The following is a 25,653-nucleotide window of genomic DNA, read 5'->3' as shown; positions in this document are numbered from 1 at the left end:
TCTGTGCTTGTCAGTAATATATTTGCACTGTTTGCATTCCAGGAGGAGTCTGAGCTAAACACAGTAAATTGAGGATGAGTGTTGAGCCAGCTGCGGCTTTGGGAAACGTTAAAAATGGGTTGAAATATTACTTCTAACAGCCATACTGGACTTTCTCAGTTTTTTTCACATAATAGACAATCCTTCCCGACACCTGTTCCCCAGTGCTTGTGACCCCACCAAGTAAGAAATACTTCACAATAGACATATCTCTCCAGACAAGAAAAAGATCCCACTTACAGCAGAGAGAATGTCAATAAATTTACTTTCTTTGTTAACTTGCACGATCAAGATGAATCTGCAGTATGATCTGACTTGAGTGGTGTGCATACTTTGTAAAGACTGTGCACCCTCTGTCATTACTCAGACCAGACGCTAAGACTCTCACGGAAAAAGTGAAGTCCTGTAAACTTAACCTCCAGGATGCTTTATGGGTTCTCTCACAAATCTTCTTTGCACCGTGGGCTGAAATGTCAGTTGAGCTGCATGGGAGTGTTGCTCTTTGATACATGGTAACTAAAGACACTTATTTCCACTTTTCTTCATTAATTTTATTTTTACGTCTCCCTTCTGCAGCCAATAATGTGGGCAGTCATCGTCGGCAGATCTCAGACCTGCTAGATCAGAGTATCCAGATCAGCTCACAGTGTTTCGTCATCACTGCAGACAACCGCTTCATCCTCCTGTGCGGGTTTTGGGACAAGAGCTTTCGGGTTTACTCCACTGACTCAGGTATTGTATAGGCAAATTACCCTCACCTAACCCATCTTAGCTCTCATGCACTTTTACCAGCATTGTAAAAGAGGTTTGTTTTAAAATCTGGAGCACAATATTAAATCTATGGCACATCATGCCCTGACAATTGTGCACCAAAAAGCACAAGGAATAAGCTAGATTCTCTTTGAGATAATGTGGTATCTTAGATGTTCATCATATATCTCTTATGTAATTTCAGCAATCCAGATTTAGAGTCCTAATAGGCACAGTTTCTGTGGCACTAAATTATTGGTATCAGATATTTTTACATCTGCATGCAAATAGACCCAAAAAAGGATTAGTTGTTGAATTCAAGTTGTTATACAAATACGGACTAAACTTAGGTTATAAAGTGCAAATCTTCAAGTTGAGTTGTAATCATTGTGCACTAACAATCTCTGATTTCAACTCTTCAATAATCAAGGTATCTTTATTAGTATCTTTAGTAGTAAGGTGTTTGTAGTGCGGAAAGGAGTTTCAGTGTTTGAACGATAAAAACAATAAGTAACAGCAATGCTAATTCACGATTCAAGACACATCCAGACAAAATAAATTAAAAGTTACCTTTAAAATGTTAAGACTATTGTATCAAGCCTTTTTGATTTTTATCATTAAACAACACTTTTTTACTATAAATAATGTGTTTTTTTCTTTACAAAATTAACATGAAGAAATTAATGCTATTAAAAGGCTGAACCTGCTGACTTTAATAACCCCTGGACCATTCCTCTAGCACCATCATCAGGACATACTTTTCAGCTGTAGCCCCAGTTCTCACAAGGCTCTACGAAAGGCAAGAAATAGTTGCACTTTAGGGTTTGTTTGTTTTTTTACACTTGTCTAGTTTAGTCTTATAAACGTTGTGGTTTCGCAACCTTTATATTCTGTATAACAGTGATTCCCAAACTTATTCTGTCAGGCCCCCTTTTGGGAGATGAAAATGCTATCAAGCCCCTCTTCACTATAGACATGCATACATCTATATACGCAGAAAATCATGTCTCACATAGAAAGGATGTGGCAAAAGCAAAGAGTCTGGTGCTCTCATCAAGGCCCAACAGTGTACAGGTGAGGTCAAAGATGCGATATGATTTGGCATATTTTCTTAAGATCCAATTATTTCAAAATGAGCACTATCTGGTAGACCACTATCTGCCTTCACTGTTCAATGTAATTTCTCATTAGTGCGGTCATAAATTCTGGGAAAGAATTTCATGATATCTCTCTAGATATAATTTTGATATCAGTGTCAATGACCGAACCTGAGTGCACTGTACAGTGTTTCACCGTGCTGTTGTGCTCATGTATTTTTACTCGCATGCACACATCCACTGTGGGCTTTGTTGCAAACAGCCTCACACACAGATGCCATCAGGTCAGGGGTCTTAAATGAAACTGTCTGAAGCTTCATCTCTGCACCTCGCTCCTCCACTCCACCTCTCCCCAGCCTTATTCAGAGTCCTGCACACATCTATACAACACACTCTGATTCAATTTCTGCAGGCCGGGCCCTCTCTGTCTTTAATCGAGGAGGGAGGGAAGGAGGGATGGGAGCTCAGAGATAGCTCTATTGTGTGACTGCCACCGGGGTGCGAGACTGGAACGTGAACATGGTGTAATCGCACACGCTCAACAGCTGCCACCGAGGTCCCTGAAGCCCCCGGGTTAAAGAACTGAGGGGATTTTATCAATTACAAGACTAGATTGGTACACGAGCACAAAACACATCACCTCATACGTCTGGCGCACTCCCATTCAATTTAATTTGTCTGTGTGCATGCTATTGCAATCCTGCGAGCAGATGAGCATTCAATACGAGTTGCATGGTAGCCATTACTGCAGCAGCCTTCATTACTTATTCTCAGTGTTTATAAAGATGTCAAACATTTTACACCTTTGATGTCTTTAGAAGTTTAGTCAGCGACCCACCCTGCTTCATCTTTTTTCTCAGGAAGATACGGCTTCATTATCTGATGGACGGGGATTTTGACACCTTGCAGGAATGTCATGTGTTGCAAAGTATCCACTGTTTGACTGCAGAGGTCACACCATGAGGAGTGTAATGAGTATTAGACAGCTAGACAGTGGAGCTGTGGTCTGGAAATCTGACAGCAATTAGCCTCCTTATATATACACATGGAGCACCCTGCATGTGCATGATCACACTCACTCACACACAGAGTTGGAACAAATATTTATTCTTGTCTGGGAATTAGTAGGCATATGATCTTGGAGAATTACTGGCCAGGCAGACAGATGGTCAACAAACACATGGACACATGAACTACATCTAACAATAAATTCATACCTATTTTGCTCCATTGAATTACTTTAAAATCTGGATCTTTTACTCTTCAAATAATTCAGTGTAGTGTCTTTTACAACCATTCAGCCCCTTCTGACTTTTCATTATCTTATCATGTGACAACTAAGAATGAAAACATATTTACAACAGAGGTGTGAGATGGACATCCACAGTTACGTAACATTTTAAACTGGAGGAGAAAGATAAGGAGAATAAAACTTTTAATGTCAAAGTAAAAACAGACTTCTACCAAGTAATGCCAATTAAACAAAATATAAAAGGTATAATAAGTGATTGCACTGGAAGGTCAAGTCACTGGTTAATCAGTTTTTCTGGCTACCATTACACCATGATAACAAAAGAACACTCCAAGCAACTCAGAGAAAAGATTATTGAAAAAAAAAAAGTCAGGGGATGGATAAACAAGATTCCAAGGTACTGAACATCCCCCAGAGTTCAGGTAAATCCATCATCAAGAATTGGAAGGAATTTGGCACATGTGTAAACCTGCCTAGATCAGGTCGTCCCCACAAACTGAGTGCCGTTGCAAGAAGGAGACTAGTGAGAGAGGCCACCAAGACACCGATGACTGCTCTGAAGGAGTTACAAGCCTCAGCAGCTGAGATGGGAGAGACTCTGCATACAACTGTTGCCTAAGTTCTTCACCAGTCGAAGCTTTATGGGAGAGTGGCAAAGAGGAAGCCACTGTTGAAGAAAAGTCATATTAAATCTCGACTAGAGGTCGCTAGAAGGCATGCGGGAGATTGCATGGTCAAGTGGAAGAAAGTTCTTTGGTCTGATGAGAGCAAAATGGGACTTTCTGACCATCAGACAAGACACCAAACACTGCAAATCACCACGAAAACACCATCTGCATTGTGAAGTACAGTGGTGGCAGCATCATGCTGTGGGGATGCTTCTCAGCAGCCAGTCCTGGAAGGCTTGTTAAAGTAAAGGGTAAAATGAATGCGGCAAAATGTAGGATAATCCTGGAGGACAATCTTATTCTGTCTGCAAGAGAACTACAGCTTGGGGAAGATTTATTTTCCAGCAAGACAATGACAAGAATTATACAGCAAAAGCTACAAAGAAAGGAATTTTGAAACTCAACTTTAAAAAAGAGAGTGATTAAGTGCAATTAATTATATATATTTTGAGATAAATTTTGACAAAAATTATTATCATTGGACTGCCCTAGTAATAACAGATTTTTAATGACGTGTGTATATTTCTGTACTTTAACAGGCAAACTGACTCAGATCGTGTTTGGCCATCGTGACGTAGTGACGTGTCTGGCTCGCTCCGAGTCTTACATCGGAGGAGACTGCTACGTCCTATCAGGCTCCAGAGATGCCACCTTGCTGCTGTGGTACTGGAACGGAAAGCACAACAGCATCGGAGAAAGCCCTGGCAGTAAGAGCACACACACAAACACAGGGTTTCTTCTGAGCGCTCACTCTCTCAGACAGTTGTGAGTGTGTGATTTACGGCCTCCCTCTGTAAAGTAACAACTAGTTTCGTCTGACCGGACCAGGCCTCCTGCATACAGATTGGATTTCGCGTCACTGCTGCACCAGGAACAGCTTTCTGTAATGTGTTTGAGATTGTGTGTTTCTGAGAGCAGATATTTCTGTGTGTGAGAGAATCTGTCTTTAATGGGAGTGAAAGTGAGGGCCACTTAGACGTTAAACGTGATGCTGGGGGTCGTCAGCCGGCACATGAAAGTTCACCACCATCTGAGGGCCGTGGGGTCAGGCTGGTCGATAAAAGTGAAAAATGTCACAGGCCTCCCTCACGTTGCCATGACATATGGCATCAGCTATGATCAAAGCTTCACACAACCACTGCTCAGCCCTCAGCTCGCTCTGAGCTAATTTAGTCAGCTTAGTCAGTGTAAATGTTGTTAAGTGGTCCAGTACAAATGGGCTGAAATTTATGACAAATTGTGATTTGGTTAATAAGCAACAATGGTTTCTGATTTAGGAAAGCAGAGCAGAGATGATTGCTTGATATCTACTTCTCCTCAGTGGAGCTTCAAGTCATTTTCCCCAAGAAGAATTGCAAAACATATATATATATAAGAAAGAATTGGATGTTTTTCTACGTCATACAAACAGTAAATTAACAGACTTCGGATTTTGGCCAGCTGGCTGATCAAAAATGAGTGTTTTTAGAAGAGATGAGTGATTTTATTTTCTTAGTATCAGTATCCACCAATTGTTCACCTGATATGAAAACCTCAGCTGGTATCAGCTGTAAATATTGGCATGCATATTGACATACATAGGAGAATTAATTCAAATTTAAAAGTTCAACCTCCTAAGACCCTGCATGAACATATAAGAACATTACATTTGGGTTTCCTACATAATTATAATAATTTCTGCTGTTAGAATATTTTGAGATTATTGTGCAGGTGTCTGATAAAGTTTAAATAGTTTACTTGAAATGTTGGGGAATATGCTTTGAAATTTTCATGACTTTCACAGTCATTTTATTTAATTTGTTTGGATACTGTGGGAAATTTGCTTGAAAATTTTGAAGTATCTTCATGGAAATTTGGGGATATGTTTTCATATTTTTGAGAGTTTCATTGAAAGTTTTTAAGGGAATTATTTTGGTATTTTCTATTAGATTTGGGAAATTTGTGTGGAAGTTTGGCATTTTCATGGAAAATTGGGGACTGTATTGGTAAACATTTGGATATTTGATTTGAGATTTTAGGGGGAATTTGCTGTAAAACTTGAGTGAATTTTAGGGCTGTCAAAAAACCATTTTTCTTTAAATTGTGATTAATCCCAGAATTTATGTAGTTAATCATGATTAATCACATCCATCTTATTGCATTTTGAAATGACTGTTTTTGCATCCAAAACTGTCATTTTGGATGTTTTTTACTGTTACAACCAAAGGGTAATTGACTTCCTGTTTGGATGCAGACCTGCTTTAAAAGGGAGATTGAAGATTTAAACATAAACTAAACCACAAAAAAAGGAAACTTGTTATGGCTCCTAAAGGAAATACTAAGATCAGATGACATTCACTTGTCCACTGAGCTGCCTGTTAGTTGTTTAAAGTGAAATGAGACATTAAGTAGCAGTGGTCGACTTATTTTAAATCACTGTGGCAGCAGGGAGACACAGACATGGCTTAACCAATGTGTGCTAAAAGGCCTGATAAAGAATGACATTTATTGTGATTAAAAAAGATAGTGCAGTTATTCTGGACCTTGATTAGTTGCAATTAATGCAATCAATCTTGACAATCCGAGTGAATTTTTTACAGGAATTTATGTGTTGGGGGATTTGGGGGATTTTTTAAATTGACAAAGTTTCACTGAAACATTTGGCGAATATAAAAAAAAATAGGATACTTTTTACGAGGTACCTTAAAACATGTCTAAGAATTTTCAGAGAAATTCTAGGAAATGTCTAAAATTTTATGGAAAATGTATGGGTTTTGGAAAAGCACATTTCTAAGAAATTTAGAACTTTTAAGTTAAACTTTTTTTGATGCTTAGCCTCAACAAATCCTTGCAGTCCATCTACAAATAAAAAAAAAAAAAAGACTTTCCACAACCTCTCTCAATGACTGACCAACAGGCCAACACACAACCAAAACATCTGCTCATGAACTTATACTTTGCTGTATTTTCTTGTTTCAAATGTAACAAAGTCGAGCAGCCATACATACAAATAAAAAGTCTAACACTATAGTGCATTGAAAGCCAAGAAATGCCAAGTAAAAAGTGCATGCAGTGGTAACATCGACTACATCATTCAGAGCATCTGCAGCCAGATGTGTCTGCCTCCAAGACATTTAACATCCTCTTAAAAGTGTCCAATGAGAGCAGAGCTTGTTTTAGGTCTTTTTGTACATCATTCCAGACAATATATCAGATATCTGCAAAAATCTGACATCCTACATCCCCAGTTTGGAGATTTCAGGACTTTGTGACATTCTTTTCCCAGTTTTATTTTAATCTTTAAACATTACAAATTGATTTTCAACTGAAAATGTCTGCAGTTACTTAAATCACGAATGTATAAATTGGCTGATGCTTTAAACATCATTTTATGTTCTCTTCACAACATGTATTACTATATTGCTTTATTCGGAAGAGACCTAATCAAGTGTAACATAGTAGGAAAACCTGCTCTATCTTTTGTGGATTTACCACACTAACCTCACTGTGTTGACTTTAATGTAGCACTACTTTTACCACCCAAAGGCAGTGAAGTTGTTTGTTTTGCTCATGGTGCCTCTAGAAAGGTTATATGAGGGTTTGGGTTGACTTACACGGTAACCGCCCGTGCTTCATGTCTCTGTCTGCACAGGAAAGCTGGTCGATGTTTTGATTCATTTTTAGACTTATTACATGTGTTGCATGTATGAACCCACACATGTGCTCTACATGCTCTCATCTGTGTGTCAGTTTGACCTCAGCCGGCTTAGCACACTCACGTCTCTGTAGCAAGGAGAGCAGACAAAGCAGTCGTCATCCCAGCCCCTCACCACCACAATGTGATGCTCCATTGCCCCAGACCGCAGGAGGCTCTCCCAGACATGAGCCTCTGCTGCACGCTCACACAAACACACTCTCACACGCTATCACAAAATGCATTCAGACAGCAGACTTTCCTTTATTCCTCTTCCAAAAAACCAAACACTTTCAAGCTTAAGTCTCCACATACACTCCAACGAGAGCACGAGCATTTTCACTAACACACACACATTCCTTTTCATGCGTAATGCTCCATGAACATCCCGAACACTTCATAAGGCTGACACAAATGCCTCTGAATGGCTGATATGCACATGTACACATTGACCTGTGCTCACTCAGAGCCTTCTGCACAGACAATGAAGAAAATCCACAAACAGCAGTGCCACCTGCTGGTCACAGTAGGGATAACAGCCTACTGAGATACATTTTACTCTCACTAACACACTAACTAAGCTATATTGAGATTTTTGTTAGCTATAATTGAATGATTACGAATAACATGTGAGTGCTTTAGATAACTTTAAGACACAAATGCTGTTCGTATAAAAACAACTTTGATGCTTTCATCTTATTATTTGATATTAATCACTAACATGCCTGTACATCTGTATAGCTCCTTCATTGCACCTTTGTGCATACTTTATGTTCTTTATATTATATTTTATACAGTTCATTACTATTATATTTTTATGGCCTCTTACAATTTTATATTCCTCAGTGTTTTTTTTTTGCATCGAGTCAAATTCCTCATAAATGAAAATGTATTTTGTAACAAAACTTGATACTGACTTTGATGTAAACATAAAAATATACTTATTAAACTTAAAGGTTTGAGGCTCACATTAACTTATAATTGCTATAAGGCACAAACTGAAGATTCAAGATGTTTATTGTTTCTTTAAAGGCAGGGGAAGGGAATGAAAAAGATTAATTTGTTTAAAAATAACTGGCTAAAATCATAGCAGCTTACGCTGTCAGACAGTTAAACATTTAAATAGTTAATACTTGATTACTTGGATTTAATGACCCAGTTATAAATGTTTTATGGTTGATTTAGAGGTTTTTCTACATTGTGTTTAGTAGGACTGTCAAGATTTATTGCATTAATCATGTCTAATCAAGGCCTCAGTTAGCACACTCATTTTTGTTATCACTTTAGGGAGCAGTTCTCACCATTACTTAGCTGGTTATCAGCATGCTAATTAAGGGTTATAATGGTGGTAATAGCATACTTAATGCTTATTGGTCATTATGAAGAGCTTATTACTACCTTATTTTACAAGGTTGTAATTTATGGCTAATAGGCTGTTAACTTAGAGTTTGTCCCTCAATAACCTCTTTATTACTGTATATTAATAGTAAATCTAGAGGTTGTTTCACATTTATGCTAATCTTAATATACTTGGCTTAGAATGGCTGTTGTATGGTATTAGTACAACATGAATAGTTCTTCTCCCTTATTGACTCAGAATAAGTAGTCTTTTCTCATGAAACAAAGCATAAAATTTCTAGTCTTAGTTAAATAAATTAACTCAATTAATCTCATGCTTTATGGGCCTTTCAGTACACTTTGATTAAGTCATGTCATCATCTCCCAGCAACCTTAGTGATGTAAAATAAGTCCAACACTGCTCCTTAATGTCTTATTTCACTTAAAAAAAAAAAAAAAAAAACACTTACAGACAGCTCAGTGGACATGTCAATGTCATATGCACCTTGTATTTCCTTAAGGATCCATAACAAGTTCCTCTTTCTGTGGTAAAGTTTATGTTACAATTTTTTTTATCTACCTATGAATGTATCCATCCAAACAGGAAGTCAATTACCATTTGGTTAAGACAGTGGAAAAATCCAAAATCACACAAAAACAGTTTTGGATGCAAAATACAGTTATTTTAAATGCAATAAAACTGATGTGAATTATCACAGTTAACTACAAAAATTCTGGAATAAATCACAATTAAAAATGTTGGTGTTTTTATACAGCCCTAGTTTGGTAATTCTGTTTGAAACCTTGTTGATCTGAGTTTAATATTTTAATGTAAATTAATAAACAGTTAAAGACTGTCATATGACATATAACATATAACTGTCTATAACATATTATTCACAAAAAAAAAAATCCTAGAATAATAGTATAGGTAATTTTTAAGGGTTTTGAGCTTGTACTGGTCATCTGACTTATCAAACTTTTTTTTTAACATGGGAGGTCCTATCCACCTACCCATTCACACCCTCTCACTCCACTTTCCCACAGTGATGGTGGAGGCTGCTGTATCATACCCATTTACATTCACACACCACTGATGCAGCAGTGGGAGCAATTTGAGGTTAAATGTCTTAGCCAGGGACACTTTGGTTAGGACATGTCAATGGAACTGTAGGAGGAATCAAACCCCCAACCTACCTGTTTGGAGACATTTAAATCTACCTACTGAGCCACAGCTGTCCCCTAAAACAATGATGATAAAATGTGAAAAAATTAAAATTTAATTGGCAGTGATATAAAATAATTCACTTATAAAATAAAGGTAAGTATTAATATAGAAACAAAGCTTCACACGGATGCTGAATTAAGCATTTTGGAATGTAATGTTAAGTTAAAATAATGTACATTTATAAAGATGATCAATAAAATGAACAGTGTTAAAATATGCTGGTTTAAAAACATGTGGTGAGATGGGATTGTTTACTAATGCTTAGGTAATGCTTCACTAATGCTAGATTTATTATATAGTGTTAAAACCATCTAAGAAAATCCAAGAACATAATGTGAGAAAAATGTACATCAGAAAATATGTAGAATCATGCATAAATATACATGAATTGAAATCAGACTTAGTCAGTTATCAGACTAAAACTTTTTTTTTTTTTTTTTTTTTTTTACATTTTCATATATAGAGATTTTTTTTTAATTTAACAACATTGTATATCTATATTACTCCATATTTACTATGTAGCTAATGAGTACCTGAAATTTTTCCTGTTACTCTAACAAAAAGAAAATAGACGTTAAGAAACCTGGTCGTGTTACCAAGTAAAAACAGGCTCCTTTTTTAGTCTCTACACTGGCATAGAAACATTCACAAACACATTCCCTCTGTCCTCACTTGTCCAGATAGTTGATCCCCTCCTCAGTGTCCCAGCTTTCGTCGTCTATAGGTAAAAGATTGTAATCAGATGTGGCGCTAACTTAAACCAAATGTCAGGTAGTGGCTCAAAAGGTTAACTGATACACCAATATATCAGCTTTATTGATCTCCTCTGAGCTACATTCAACATCGTGCTTTAATCCACGGGCTTGTAGGTCATAAGTTTGCTTAAGAGGATGTTCGACAGTTAACAAAATGAAACATAGATGTTTAGACTGCCGCCTGATGTTTGACCAAAACTTAGACGGCTGGAGGATATTTGCTTAGAGAACAGAAGAAATAGTTTTTAAACAGTGTTTAAGAATTCAGTATAATTTTTGAGTTTTTGTTGCTTTATTAGATCTCATAAATGTATGTAATCACAGTAATGTTTTTAATAATTTAATCGGTTTTGTGTGGTATTTTAGTCTTTTTTAATTTTATTATAAAACAGGGGTGGAACTTTTTTTTCCATTGGAAAAATGTATTTAAATATTCCCTCATTATCAGCAGTATACTGATATTCTATGCATGAACTAGATTGTTTTACGAACTTGGAAACCCTGCTGTCATCCACTAGTTTGTGTGTTTACGAGAGGGTTCAGTGAAAGCAGTCTGTATTGAGTCTCTCCGGTAAATCAAATTAAGTTTTACAGTAGCTGTGGCTGTTTGGGAGAGAGTTTCTATCTTATTAGTAAACCTGTATCGAGTTTTATGACGTATAATTGAGTTAAAGAGAGAGGGTAGATCAACAAACTGGGAATGGTTTGGCCAAGTCAGCAAGAAATTACACCGACCTACCTTTTAGAAACAAAAAATCTTTAAATTATTAGAATAGGTCACAAAATTGTGCATTTTTCTGCATTTATTGAAAGATTTTGAGACAACAGTTTGACTTAAATCACATTCCCCTAAAGTTGTTGAACCAACATTACAGTGAAAAAGTGCCTTCTGGTATCTAACTGGATAGGATAGGATGGGACTGGAAAGGATGATAAGATGCGATAAAGTATGTTACAATGCAATATGACATATGATATGATACCTTACAAAACAGTGCAGTAAGTTACAATACGACACATTATGGGGTGTAATGGTTTTTCTATTTGTCCTGAACTGTCATGGTTTGGTGCAAGTAGTCACATGACGAGTACATACGAACCATTACAAAAAAAAAAAAAACATAAAAGAGAAGAAAAAATGGCATAATTTACCCACCAATCTTGGTGGAAGTAATGCTGGTAAGTGTTAGCTTACCACTATTAAACCACCAACGAAGAAGAGAAAGTAGCCAGCATTTTGTAACACACGAAGAAGAATAGTCTGCTCCAGGCTCCCGCTGCAAGAGAGGCAGAGCAGCAAGACCCACCAGTCTTTTCTCCTTCTCTACATCCCTGCACTGGTTTTAAAAAGCCTCCGGATGTAAAAGCTGAAAGGGTTGATTGTATTACCGCTGCTAATACATTTTAGCTGGTTAAAGTAGAGCAAACAGATGACAAATGTGTCACTCTGCTCAGACTCCATTGCAACATCCCATCCTGTGTTTACATGAGCTAGTCTGTGATCCTTCAGTGAAGATGACGAGTCAGGATTTTGCACAAGTAACCACTGCACCAGCTCTTTATTAAAAACTGTTACAGCACACTTCATAAATCATAAATATGGCACATTGCTTTAAAATACATGTATTTTAATTAGCATTTTATGTTGTGTTTATTTTTTCATGTCAGGAGATATTAGGTTGCTTCCTATGTTGCTTTTCATTTAGCATATTCTTTTTGTTTTCCTCTTTTTGACTCATGTTTAATGAGACTACCACTGATATTTCTAAATAACAGTAGATGTGACGAAGTATTGATTGATTGGTTCAAATATATATTTCGAACATGTGAAAAGTACTAGTTGCACTAAGTTAGTTATGAAAAAAAAAACAATAACAGTAGGTTAGGGACATCTAGAATTATAAAACTGGGACTTTTTGTAATATTTGAACCTAAACCATATTGAACTGTGATCTCAAAACTGAGGTACAAACAAACTAAGTTGTAATTTTTATGAACCATTACACCCCTAATACGTTTAAATACACTACATTATGAAACACTGCAATACATCATGATATGATACGTGACAATGCATTATGGTACGTTACATTACAATACGATTCGATATGAGACAATATGTTACGATCTGATACGTCATATTATGAGACATTATGATGATATGTTATAATGGTTTACGATGTGTTACATTATAATACGATACGAGACGTGTCAAGATACCATACGTTAAGATATGATACAATATGTTGGCCCTTGAGGAAATTTGTCTTGGACTGCAAGTGCTACACACATTCAGCTTCCACCACAATGAGAACAACAAAAGCAACAACAATCCACATGAACATAACATATTACATACCAGTGAAAAACCTCCAAGGATATATATAGCATGCCATCCATAATGTAAAAGATCTGCATAGAAATTGTGATAATAATCATAATAATGGTTAAATGCTAATGAGAAAAATATATAAACTTTTCAAAAACAGGTAAAAAAGATTAAAAGGTAAACAAAGAAAAATACTTATTTTTATATGAATTATGTTATGACTCTCATTCCCCTATCTGTTCCTCTTTTTTGGTTGAACTTGACTTTTGACCGCAAATAAGACAAGGTCATCAAAGGCAAGACCCCTCCACCCTGAGACATGAACCTCTTGATGAAATCCACACCACATATCAGGAATTCTGTCCAAACACAAACAGGCTCTGCTGACCCCATGAAGCTGCATGAAGTCAGTCCATCTCCACTTTGTCTGTAAATAAGAATAATTATCTTAAACAACAAAGACTAAACTAAGTGGACGTGTGCATTTCCTTACAGACATATAAGACAGACAGGGAAGCAAAAAGTGATTTTGTTTTGTCGCTCGCCTGACAGCTCAAACCAAAACAAAATCACACAAACTTCATGAGCTGGCTCTCTCTCTTTCTCTCTAGCACAGAAACATCTGGATTCAGTGAAAGCAGAGATTTTGAGGGGGAGAAGATGGAGAAAGGCGGAGGGTGACAAGTGCTGGAAAGGGAAAGTGAATGCATGTGCAGGATAACCGCGTGCAGAGAGCTAAAGGACAAATTTATCCTCATTCAAGTGTTGTAAACACGTTTTTTAAAGCTGAAATCATACATCTTTACACTGTTTTAAATTTAATCCACAACTGATTGTGTTTTTGTTTTAATATTTTTAAAGTTGGATTACCCCTCAGTTTTATGGAGAAGTTTTTGTCCTTGGTGTTTTAAGGACAGACTCTATCAGAAAATAAAGGATATAACTCCCTCTAGTGATCTTTAAAGGTACTGCCCTGCTTCTGATGTTACTCTCTGGTAAATCCCAAACTGTTTTGTTTGTGTCATCCCAGCAGAGTTCACCACACCACGGGCCATCCTCACTGGACACGACTGTGAGGTGACATGTGCAAGTGTGTGTGCTGAGCTGGGTCTTGTCATCAGTGGCTGCAAAGGTGAGATCTCTCTAGATTTATATGCAAAACTTGAACAAAAATGACAACAATCAACTTTGAAGTCTGACTTTCCAATTGCATCAGAAAGGTAGAAAATAAAACAGATAATTCATCATTTAATAATTCATCTTTTAAAGAAAATGTACATCAACACAGTTATGGCAAAAAAATATACAGGACACAAGAAATGATGTAAAAGCACTGCTTCACACTGTAAAAGACCAAAGGAGTGAAAATCACCTAACAGGTTCAGTATTTCTAATTTCTGTCATCACATGATTTTGTGTTTGTTCAGATGGTCCTTGTCTGATCCATTCCATGAATGGGGACCTGCTGCGGACCCTTGAGGGCCCCGAGCGCTGCCTTCGCCCTCGCCTCATCCAGTCATCCACAGAGGGAAACTGCATGATCTACTATGACAAGGGACAGTTCTGCCTTTTCAGTGTCAACGGCAAACTGCTGGGACACATGGAGGTGGAGGACAGCATCAAGGTGAGGGGAAAAAAATCTACACCAGCATGCATGTGAAAGTGAACCTGCACATGTACGTCTGCACCACATCAGTCCTCTCACTGATTAAAGGCGCTGTTTTGGTTTGAGATTTGAGTAAGGTAAGGGTCGACGTGCCTCGGGGCAAAACGTGCCTTCACATCCCCTTTATTTCCTTTCACACTCACAAGCTGGAGGAAACGGGGCTTTTTGATCCAAGGTGCTGTTGTCAGGTCAAATTGCACTGGCAGCGCTGGTAAAGAACATTCCAGAGGAGGAGTGGTCGGCTCTGGACACCGACACCATTAACTACCCTCCAGCGCAGGACGACACATTCCCCATTTCCCACATTTCCTCCCCGGTGGTTAGAGCGACATAAGATAGCGGCTACTGCCTTTGGTTTCCCGACCCTGTGTTTCCGGTTTGGCCTGGGAAATGTAAGCTGGCTCTGACAGACAGCCACACGCCTGTTTCCTATTAAGAAAATCTCTCGTACCCAGGCTCCTAACCTGCCTGGCAGCCCAAACTGCACCCACAGAAAGCCATAAATACAACATGTAGATGATGGACAAATGAGCACAAACACACATACTGATTGATTGCATTTTTATCATCTTTCTTGCTCCTGTGAGGAGTTCTAACAAGTCATGAAAGAAACTGGAATCAAAGTTGATCCTTCTTTAGGAGATACAAAATGTTTAAAAGTAAAAAGATAGAAGGATGGACATGATGGAATATTATGGTCAGAAGAATACAGGAGGGCTTCTAACGGTGAGCTTGTGTCACACAAATGCATTAATTGTGGCTGCTGTGATAGTTATATGGTCAGAATCCTAAGAATCAGAGCTTTCTGGTGGTATAAAACATGTTATGTTTACATTTATAAATAACTGAGGACAAGCTCATCTAGGAAACAAGAGGGAATGTTTCAGACACAAACTTGAAATTCCTTGCAAGAGCTTTGAGGTTTTGTTTGTAGGGAGCAGAAGAGTTTTATGAGTCCTTAAGAGAGACTAATGATGTGTGTAGAATACTTTTGAATACCACATTATAAAGCAACACAAGCTCTGTTGCTTTAAAGGAACTCCGCGTATTAAGACATGCAGAAAGGAGGATTGACACAACCCAGGTCATGCTCTGGATGTCCTTGCAATATTACCAGAGGTGTGGGGAAATAATCCACACCTTTAGGGAGTAAACATGGCAAGTAAGCGTGGCCTAGGGTGCTGTCTAGGCTGGTATTAGGGCTGCCACAAGCACCTGGTCATGCTGTAGATGTCCCAAGGGCCCAAAAGCAACCAACAGGGGTGAAAAGGCTGAGGCAGAAGAGATGCTAAGCAGGGCACATGGGTGTTTACATGTGTCAAACTTGACTCTGCCCCCCTTGCTCTGTGTGTATAAAGAGAGCAGCAGTGCACCCACGCACATTTGGACAGCAGAGTTAACACACAAGCTGAAATTTACTGAAAGACAAGCACTATTTATGACCAATATTTGTCAAAACTTTGTCAACAATCTCCTATGCGGCCTCTATTATTTTTTCAATCAGAAAAAGAAGCAGAAAAGGCTGCATGGACCATAAAAACACACATTATTACCACCCTAAATTACAGAGATGCTAATTCATACAGGATGGGTTGATTCATAGGGCATTAAAAACACAGATGTCCTGTATGATTATCACAATTACCAGAGGTCCCTGGGTAGTACTAATCCAGTGTGAGTAGGGAATAAGATAGTATGTGGGAGTTTTCCTTTTCTTTTTAATAATTAAAAACAAGAAATTACCTATTATTTGGTGTCTGTGTTGTATGCACAGGGTAAAGATATTTGTGCACCAGTTGCCTGGTGGATATTTTCGTGATCCCCATGTACAAAGGCTGTTGTCCTCAACATGAGCAGCCCAGGTTTTAATCTTACCTGTGGGTCCTTTCCCACATGTAATTCTCCACTCTCTCTCCCTAATTTCTGACTCTATCGGCTGTCCTGTCTTCTAAATAAAGGCATTAAATGCCCCAAAATAAGTCTTAAGGAAAAACAGTATGAGTAATATGTATTGATTTTAACAAGAATCAAAAAGTTTAAAAATCTAACAACTCTAGTAAAGATTGCACTTCTCCCAAAGTTTTTTTCTTGAAGCTGTACAGTTGCAGCTTTGGAAAATCATCATAGCCTCTCTGCTGCTGCTGTAAATTTAATCAATGTCAAATGGCATTAGGAAATCTGAACATCTTGGAGTGACTGTGAGAGTCTCAGCTCTCCTACCTTAGCCCCCCTGGTCTGAGACCCCCACCAGTATTTAGTGCTCTCCTGTACATACCAGAATCAATCTTTCAGACTGCAGAGCCTCTGCGCAGTATGACTCCAGGATAAATAAGTGTTTGTGCTGGCCTACAGGATCCACTTAGAAAAAAGTAAGAATGTTAAAAAAGCAAAAATGTTCGCTCTGTGAATTTATACGGGGCTGGAGTCAGAGGTTAGATGACAGGCTAACAGTCGGCATCCCTGTCTAATAGCAGAATCGAGTGACAGAAGCCATACTGAATGGATTACAGTCTTTTAAGTGCTGGTATAACTCAGCCAGTGTAACCATTGCAGCAGTTTTTTCCCTGCTGTCGACTCGCCCGTGTAACAGGGGGATTAACAGCACCATAAATTTAACTTTTTACCTTCCCCGGCCCTCACAATCCACCCGTCGTTCCTCTGAAAGAAGTAGGAAATATGGGCATTAAAGGTGCATGTGTTTCTGCTGGAGTCATTTTTTAGTTACTTGAGCCCAGGTCGCCATCTTGGCTCCCACAGAGCAGTCGGCCATCTTGTTTGACCGCCCAGTGGCAGAAGTCTGATTTATAATGTCTGTCTGCAGCCTCCTACCTGGCCTGGCTGACATGTCTGCCAGCTCTGCAGCCTCCTGCTGCGCTGCAGTAAGGTCATGGACTCCATTAGTTTATACAGGCTTACATTACACCTCAGTAACTACTGGATCATTATTGTGTTTGAGCCATTGTAGTGCAATTATAAAACCACTTTTTGCAGCCTCTCATCAAATTAGAGCATCACTATTCCAAATTTAATAAGTGTTGCTTTAAAAGACTTTTTTAAAGCGATGAACCCTCCAAAATTTGCCGCTTTTTTATGTGTAGCCCTCAGCTCTACGGTGCAATTTAGTGTCTTGAGCTCATTGTTTTGGCAGCTATTTAAAGCTTACTTTAGCTTTTATCAGACTGGTTTCCAGCTGCTCCACAGAGTTGTTTTCAGTGGAAATGCTTTTGATATACTCGCTGAACACGACTGTCCCAGCCTCAAACAGCAGACAGATGTTAATAACAACTGGCTATAACAATGAAGCATTTAGCAGTCAAACAGAGCATTTTAATGTCCTTTGCCAGCCACAGCTGTGCACACAATCATTTATTTTTAAGTTTTTTCTTCTGTTTGTCCCCTTCTCTCAAGTTTTTTCCTCTGGCATGACTTAAAGGATATCTTCAGATTTGGCCTGAACATCAACCTAAACTCATGAATCAGATCATTCATTTCATTCTCAGAAACACCTGGAGGAGAATAAAAATCTGCTTGTTTATATTTTGAAACATCCAAAAGAGAATTATCTTTAGTGATCAATTAGTGGACAGTCTCCTCTAGGTATAAACCTTATTTACTTCTTAATTATGTTGTCCCGAGACAGATCTTTGATTATCACAATCTCTGCAGAGGAAAACGGCAAAAGGAGGAGACGACCCTTGTCTGGTTTTTTTGGACTTTGGTGCTTCCAGTGGGAAAAGTGGGAACAGTTATATCTTTGTTAATAATATTATATATCATTTAAAAACTCCCCTTATGAGCTTTTAGGAGTTGGTTGAAAACAAAGCAAGTTGGTGAAAATTTGACTCAGATTCATTCGATGGACACAAATTCAGCTCCGGCCCCCAGAGAATTATTATTTCCAGAAAATTTGAGAGGGCAAAAATATGGCATGCTCTAGTTTAACTTTTTCTCTTGAAGTCTAAAAAAATATTAAACCTATCGGCTTACCTGACAAGAAGCGCACTAGTATTTCTGCAATTTAGCATGGTAAACATATACTTATTATTGTTATCTTGATTAAAGTTGAAGTTTTTCACAATAATTTTCCACATAAGAGCGCAATTTCCCCCTCTGAGAATCTTCAAAGATCTGTTTTCTGCATGTGTTTTTGGCAAGTCGCAACACAGCATATCAGCATCAAACCCAGCGAAAGACATCATGAGGGCTCCAGAAATATGTAACCAAAATATCTCAATCGCCCCCTTGTGGCTAGCTGCAGTAAAGGTGGTAGGGACAAATCTCATTGTTGAAAGCTTAAAGTTTCAATAATTTTGGAAGGAAATAATATTTGTAGAATATTTTAATTAGAAGAAAATAGTGATTTTATTTCAGTTTATTTCAATGTCCAGCCTCCACAGAACAACAAAAGCCGGCCCTTTTCAAAAATGAGTTGATAACCCCTGGTCTAGACAAAACTTTATCCAACTTTCTGGATCTAAATAGTGCTAAAACGTGCTGTTCCTGTAAGGTGCTGTCAATGCTATCTGTTTTGGTTTAGAGAGCATTGTGGGAGCAAGATAGTAGCCTTTAACTGGAGCAAAAGTAGCTGCTGCTGACCTGCAGTTGCATTACAGTTTAAACAGGGCCTTGACTGGAATAGTGGGCCTGAACTGATTAAAGTAAATACTGAAAAACAGGTTTACAGACTAGTGTTTCTGGTGCCAGCTATGCCAGCTACAGAGGGTTTGGACTGAAACGTTGGCCTGACTAATTGCATGCATGTCCGCTTGAATTTCCCTAGGGATTAATAAAGCATCTATCCCTGCATGCATTCATCAATCAATCTGTCAAGCCTATATAAGAAAACTATAATGGTGATTGTATGCTGCTTTATTGTTTTAGGCCTCTCTTCCCAAAAATCCTGTCATTACAGTTTTTCAATGAGTCAACTATTTTATGCAGGCTTTATTTGCACTGTACTTGATTCAAATACATTGATTGTAATATCCTGATTGGAGCATCATCTTTATCGTTGTTGTCAGATTACCTCTACATGTTGATACACAAGACAATTACTATACACACAAAACAGACCCACAGCACACAAATCAGCCCAGCGCTACACTCTGTCATGCTTCATTCCCATTCTCTGGATGATGATCTAACACGGTAATTAGGTCTGATTTGTTCTAGATGCCTCCTGCCAGCGTACCAGTGCATCAGTGTTTGAATATTTAGTGTTTTCTTGTCCGCCTTCACATGCAACTTTTGTGTCTATCTGAAGTGATGAGAATCAGAAACAGAGGTCATTAAATTCACAGTGGTAGGAAATTCCACCAAAGGTTTTTATAAACAAAGCATTTTGTTAATTTAGGCTGCCTTCTCCCTGTCCGTCCACCGTATACTGCTCATGAAGGCTTATTTATGTTTTTCAAACCAAGTTAAGTTCCTGAAAATGACTCGTTCCAGCTCCAGAACTGAAGTTTGAGTTTCATTTTTCTGTTTAATGTGAGCCTGATTCGACACACATGCAGCTGATGATTGAAGTCCTGCTGACTCATTGCAAAGCCGCTGCAGCCGAGAGACGAGGAGCCATAAAACCACAAAGGAGAAAAGCTCTAAATTAGTGTCATTTGCTGCTTTTAGAACTCACATTCTGCCTCGTCATTTCATCGGCCATGCCTGCTTGCTGATTGATGCTCCTGACTGTTTCACTCTCAGCTTCCAGTGCCCATAATAGACTCCAACACTCGAGCTGATTTGTGTACGTCTGATCCCTGGGGGAGCCGTTCTGCTGTTACAGTTTGCAGGAAAAGCAGATGAGACGAGTAAATCTCCGAGCCTCGCTGTGGGGAGCCATCTTTGTAGCAAAGTCAGGGTCTGTGTAGAAGGGGACCCAGAGGAGACGTGGCTCTGACCTGGGAGCTTATGTTGGGTCGCATGACCCTGTAGTCTGAGCTTTACCCAGACAGAGGAGATGAAGCAGGCGTATTCTCAGGCTGGTCATGAATCTTGATCCAGAATGAAACACTTGTTTGGAGAGTTTTTAATTTAGACATATACTTCTCAAATACACTTTTCAGAAATACACTCACAGATCACTTTATTAGGTACACCTGTTCCACCGCTCATTATCACAAATATCTAATCAGATAATCACATGGCAGCAATCAATGCATTTAGGCATGTGGTCAAGACAAGCTGCTTGAGTTTGGACAGAGCATCAGAATGGGGAAAAGCGATCAAAGGGAGAGCTTCAGCAGATCGTCTTTAATGTCTACATACGTAAAATGCATTGGTTGCTTAACCTGACACGACAGACCTTCGATATACAGCATTTGGGAAATGGCAGAAAGGGCAAAAAAACACGTGACGTCGTCGCCGCTAACGAGGTGCGCGTGCGCAGCTACTGAGGACTAAACTCCATATAGAACTGCATAACTTGAAACATGGCGACTGTAGACATGTCAGTACACGACTTTTGTCGTTTTTGAAAAGGAAACAACTCAGTGTTGTTCTTGTTCTTCTTTTAACGAAGAAATGTCGTAAAGTTCTGATAATACTAGCGCTTTGGCAGCATCCATGCTAAAGTCTTTCACCATAACGGCACTGGCCTCTTGTTGCTGCTTGCTTACTTCACGACTCTGCCACCAAAAGTACTGCCCCTCATTGCTGATTGGTCCTGTCACTTTCTAACTTGGCCCAAAGGGTTCAGACGGGAGCTTTGCATGATGGATTTGCCAGTGAGAAACAAGGAAATGGGCGAATCCATCTGCTTTGCAAGGTTATTGGTTGCTGCCATGTGATTGATATTGATATTTGATTAGATATTTAGATTGAACAGGTAGACCTAATAAAGTGGTTTGTGAGTGCATGCTTCCAATTCTGACCCTGTCGTATAAACTGTCATGATTTTAAAAGCACAGAGAGAGAGAGAGAGAGAGAGGGTAATTCTTTAGTTCATTTAAAACATAAGTATGTTGTTGTTCTCTTCTTCAGGCAATGCTCCTCAGCCGTGACGGTCAGTACCTGCTGACAGGTGGAGATGGAGGCGTGGTTTCAGTCTGGCAGGTCCACAACCTTAAACAGCTATTCACCTACCCAGGCTGTGATGCAGGAATCCGCTCCATGGCTATGTCACATGACCAAAGGTAACTTACTAAACTACCGAAAAGTGAAGTCCAACCAGTATTTTTTTGGGAGGACTTGTATAACAGATATAACCATAAACAGTATAGCTATATTAACTATATGCCTTTAAAGATGTGGATACTAATTCTAATGAATGATGCTCTTTGTTCTTTCACAAAGATATATTATTCGAATGATAGAGCTCTTATGTAATTTTTTTGAAGAATGAACTGATTGGTGAAAAAGTAGTTGTGGGGTTGTGTTAAGCAGTTTGTAAATTCTAACTGGTTACACTAGAGTTCAGATATCAGCCAGTTCCCTCATTTTCTGATCTTTGACAAGGAAAATAAACAGTTAAACTTAAAAATATTCAACAGTTACATTGTAACATTCCTATACATATAAATAAAAAAAATCTTTAAAAATAAAATTGGATCAAACTCCTGGTTAGTGTAAGAGTAAGGGTTAACGTAAGGGTTAAGAGGCCTAAAATTAAAAGTCAAAAACCTGACCTGAAAACCTGATTACAGAACACTTAATAAAGCTGACTTAACATTAAGCTTACAGGAGAAAAGCATGTTCATGATTACACTCTAATGCAGCTAATGTAACCAAGGTTAAAGCTATTGAAACTACTTTAGCTAAGCTACGTAGGTAACATAGCTGAAGATTGTACACCTTTTACAGTTTTGCAAATCTTAAGCTATGTAGTTAATGTAGCTAAAGATTAAACCTAATGAAGGTATGATAGCTACGTTAGCTTATACTACATTTGCTTAAGCTAACTTAGCTACATAGCTATGTTAACTACATAGCTTACTTAACTACGTTAGCATTAGCTATGTTTGCTAAAGCTCACATTTGTTTGAGGAACTATTTCTAAAACAGGTCTGTAGAAAATTTAATCCAGGATTAGACCTTTGACCTTTACTCTGTTTCATCATTGAAATGATCTGTAATAGGGCGGGGTTCAAAATATCGATTTTCCGATTCAAATTGATTTTTTTGTTTGAATTTTCGATATCGATTCATTTTTTTCAAAGATCAATCTTTTATCACTGACTGTTAAGTCCATGTTGCACTTTATTATGTTGATTAATCAAATGTGATGGTCAATAAAAAGTATTTTCAGGAAACAAGTTTGGGGTCAGTTTTTAGTGTGAACTTTAATATCTTAAATATTGGGCCTGGGTAGAAGGTTTCTTATTAATAATTCAACTGAATATATAATTTTTGCCATTAGTTCTCTAAGAGCCCCTTGCATATTCAAGCAAAACAGGTACTGTAGCTTAAATATCCCTCAATAATTCGATATTGAATTGAATTGAATCGATTCGCAACTCATATTGACTCGGGACCTTGTGAATCGAAATCGAATCAATTCAGGAAATCAGTGGCAATACCCAGCCCTAATCTGTAATGTGTGTTAAACCATGTTAACCGCCAGACTTTGTTTATGGATAAAAATGAATGTTAGAAAAAAATTTCATTTCAAAGTAGTGGTCTGCAAGAGGGGGTGTCTGAGACCTCGATCTGCAGCCAGACCCCTTTAAATTTTTCTGATACATCCAAGTAAATTAAAATGATCTACTAATTTTCCTTTTTACCTGTCCACAGGTGCATCATAACTGGTATGGCGTCTGGAAGCATCGTTCTCTTCTACAATGACTTTAACCGATGGCACCATGAGTACCAGACCAGATACTGACCTGATCAGGTCCTGATCTGATCAAATACTGACTTGATCAGATACTGACCTGATCAGATTCTAACATGATCAGATCCTGACCTGATCAGATTCTAACATGATCAGATCCTGACCTGATCAGATTCTGATCAGACCAGATATTGACATGATCGGATAGTGACTTGATCAGTTACTGACCTGATCAGATTCTAACATGATCAGATCCTGACCTGATCAGATTCTGACCAGACCAGATATTGACATGATCGGATAGTGACTTGATCAGTTACTGACCTGATCAGATTCTAACATGATCAGATCCTGACCTGATCAGATTCTGACCAGACCAGATGCTGACAAGATCGGATACTGACATGATCAAATATTGACCTGGTCAGATACTGACGGAAGCACAGCAGCAACGTGACTGACATCGACATGAACTGACAAAAAGCTTAACTCTATAAAGTGTGGACTCTTCTCAAAAGCACTATGCTGTCTACATCCTGAATGTATCTCCATGAAAGAAGAAAACTAATGTGTCCTGTTATAGTAAAAACTATTTTTAAAAAGGGCATTGCTATATTTTGTAGATCAGATAGAAGATTTTCATATCAATCACAGGGTGGGGGTTACTGTTATTGTACGGTTCAAAACAAATCTATTTTTAGCTGTAAGAGTCTATTTTCACCTCCTCCGGGGAAAGAAAAGAGGGATTTGTGGGGAGCTAGTGATAAACCTTTTGACTTAAAAATCCAAATATTTGTGTACTTTAGGCTGAGTGATTTTTTTCTTTTCTTGTAGGTGTGTATGTGGGGAAATAATTCTAATTGTTGTTAAACTATCATTCTCTTGCTTTCTGGCCGGTAGGTTTGAAATGTTTGAATAAATAAAAATGTATCAGAGAGAAGGATAAACAAAGAGGGAATATACATATATACATATATAAATAACTATATATTATGTTTAAATGTAGTCATCCGTATTTAAAGTTTCCATTCCCTCTGTACTTGCTATGAGATTGCATTTCTGTGCATGACTCATATAAAACATATCAGCACAGAATTACTGCATTATCATTTAATTATTTAAACATCAAAAACATGATTTCATACTTACTCTGTGATGATAAAATGAGCTTTAAGCAGGGAAAACTGATATTGTTGCTTTTACATTTCCCTCTTAAATGACTGAATAAGCAAACAGTAAAAACCTGTTTCCTGAACATGAAAGAAAGAGGAATAAAGACGCTAAAGAGTCACTAAAAATATGTCATCGTAACTCTCGCCCAAACCAGCTTCTCATCTTTGAGTCTTCTTTGAGTGCTGTCTCCAGAGCCGCTAACAGCAGAGTGAGATGTGCAATGAAAGGAAGCACTTTTCTCTATATCAGTCTTACATTTTACTTTTTGTTTTTGTTTTTTTTTCATCACAGAGGTTTAAAATCACAGGATGAGGGTTGTTGTTAAGATGTGACCAGGTACTAAAATAGCAAAGCGACACATTTTCTTTTCTTTCAGTAAAATGAACGTCCACTTGTATCTTTGATTTGAGGAGAACATTCCTTTAAAGTTTGATGATGTGGTTTGAATTTCCAGATATAAGAGAACTGCTGTTATGTATCAACCAATATTTTTGCAATCATTTTGGAGTGTTTTGTGTGCTGAGTTCTGACAATAAAATTGAATTTTATAACTTAAATTGCCCTTGATTTTAATTGTACAGCATAACATATCCACCACCAGGGGGCTCTCAATCCAACCCATAACAAAAGATGAGTAGAGACACTGCTCAGCTCCATTGCTCTATTCTTATTTTTAATCAAGGACTCTGTTCTTTAAAAAATTGTTCACCATAAGAAATATTTACTAAATATTTAACCGGACTGTGATACCACCCTCATAGAAATTCTTGTGATCAAACGAGACTTCAGAAAAAAAAAAAAAAAAAAAAAACAGAGGATGCTCCAAACCCTCTGCTGTTACAGTTGCAGCAAAAAAAAAAAAAAAAAAGAGGAAATAACCCGGGGGATTTCCTGGCTGAGACAATGTACTGTTGTGTT

At 38.0% G+C, this 25,653-nt stretch overlaps 1 protein-coding gene across 5 annotated transcripts in view; it reads left to right on the top strand.

The window, feature by feature from the left end:
* lrba (LPS responsive beige-like anchor protein) overlaps positions 1-25,260 on the top strand; it is a 307,885-nt gene extending 282,625 nt beyond the window's left edge. For 3 of the 5 annotated variants that reach the window (XM_041784335.1, XM_041784337.1, XM_041784339.1), the window contains 6 exons: positions 616-771; positions 4,346-4,513; positions 14,160-14,261; positions 14,557-14,753; positions 21,774-21,925; positions 23,523-25,260. In XM_041784335.1, the coding sequence (XP_041640269.1) occupies positions 616-771; positions 4,346-4,513; positions 14,160-14,261; positions 14,557-14,753; positions 21,774-21,925; positions 23,523-23,613 (866 nt within the window). In that variant the 3' untranslated portion in view covers positions 23,614-25,260. The remainder of the gene's footprint in view (positions 1-615; positions 772-4,345; positions 4,514-14,159; positions 14,262-14,556; positions 14,754-21,773; positions 21,926-23,522) is intronic. The other 2 variants (XM_041784340.1, XM_041784338.1) reach the window with 1 other exon arrangement.
* Positions 25,261-25,653: the final 393 nt, after the last annotated feature.

This window comes from Cheilinus undulatus, linkage group 4 (genome assembly GCF_018320785.1).
Source record: "Cheilinus undulatus linkage group 4, ASM1832078v1, whole genome shotgun sequence".
Taxonomy (NCBI): Eukaryota; Metazoa; Chordata; class Actinopteri; order Labriformes; family Labridae; genus Cheilinus; species Cheilinus undulatus.
This window is presented reverse-complemented; position numbering and strand designations above follow the sequence as displayed.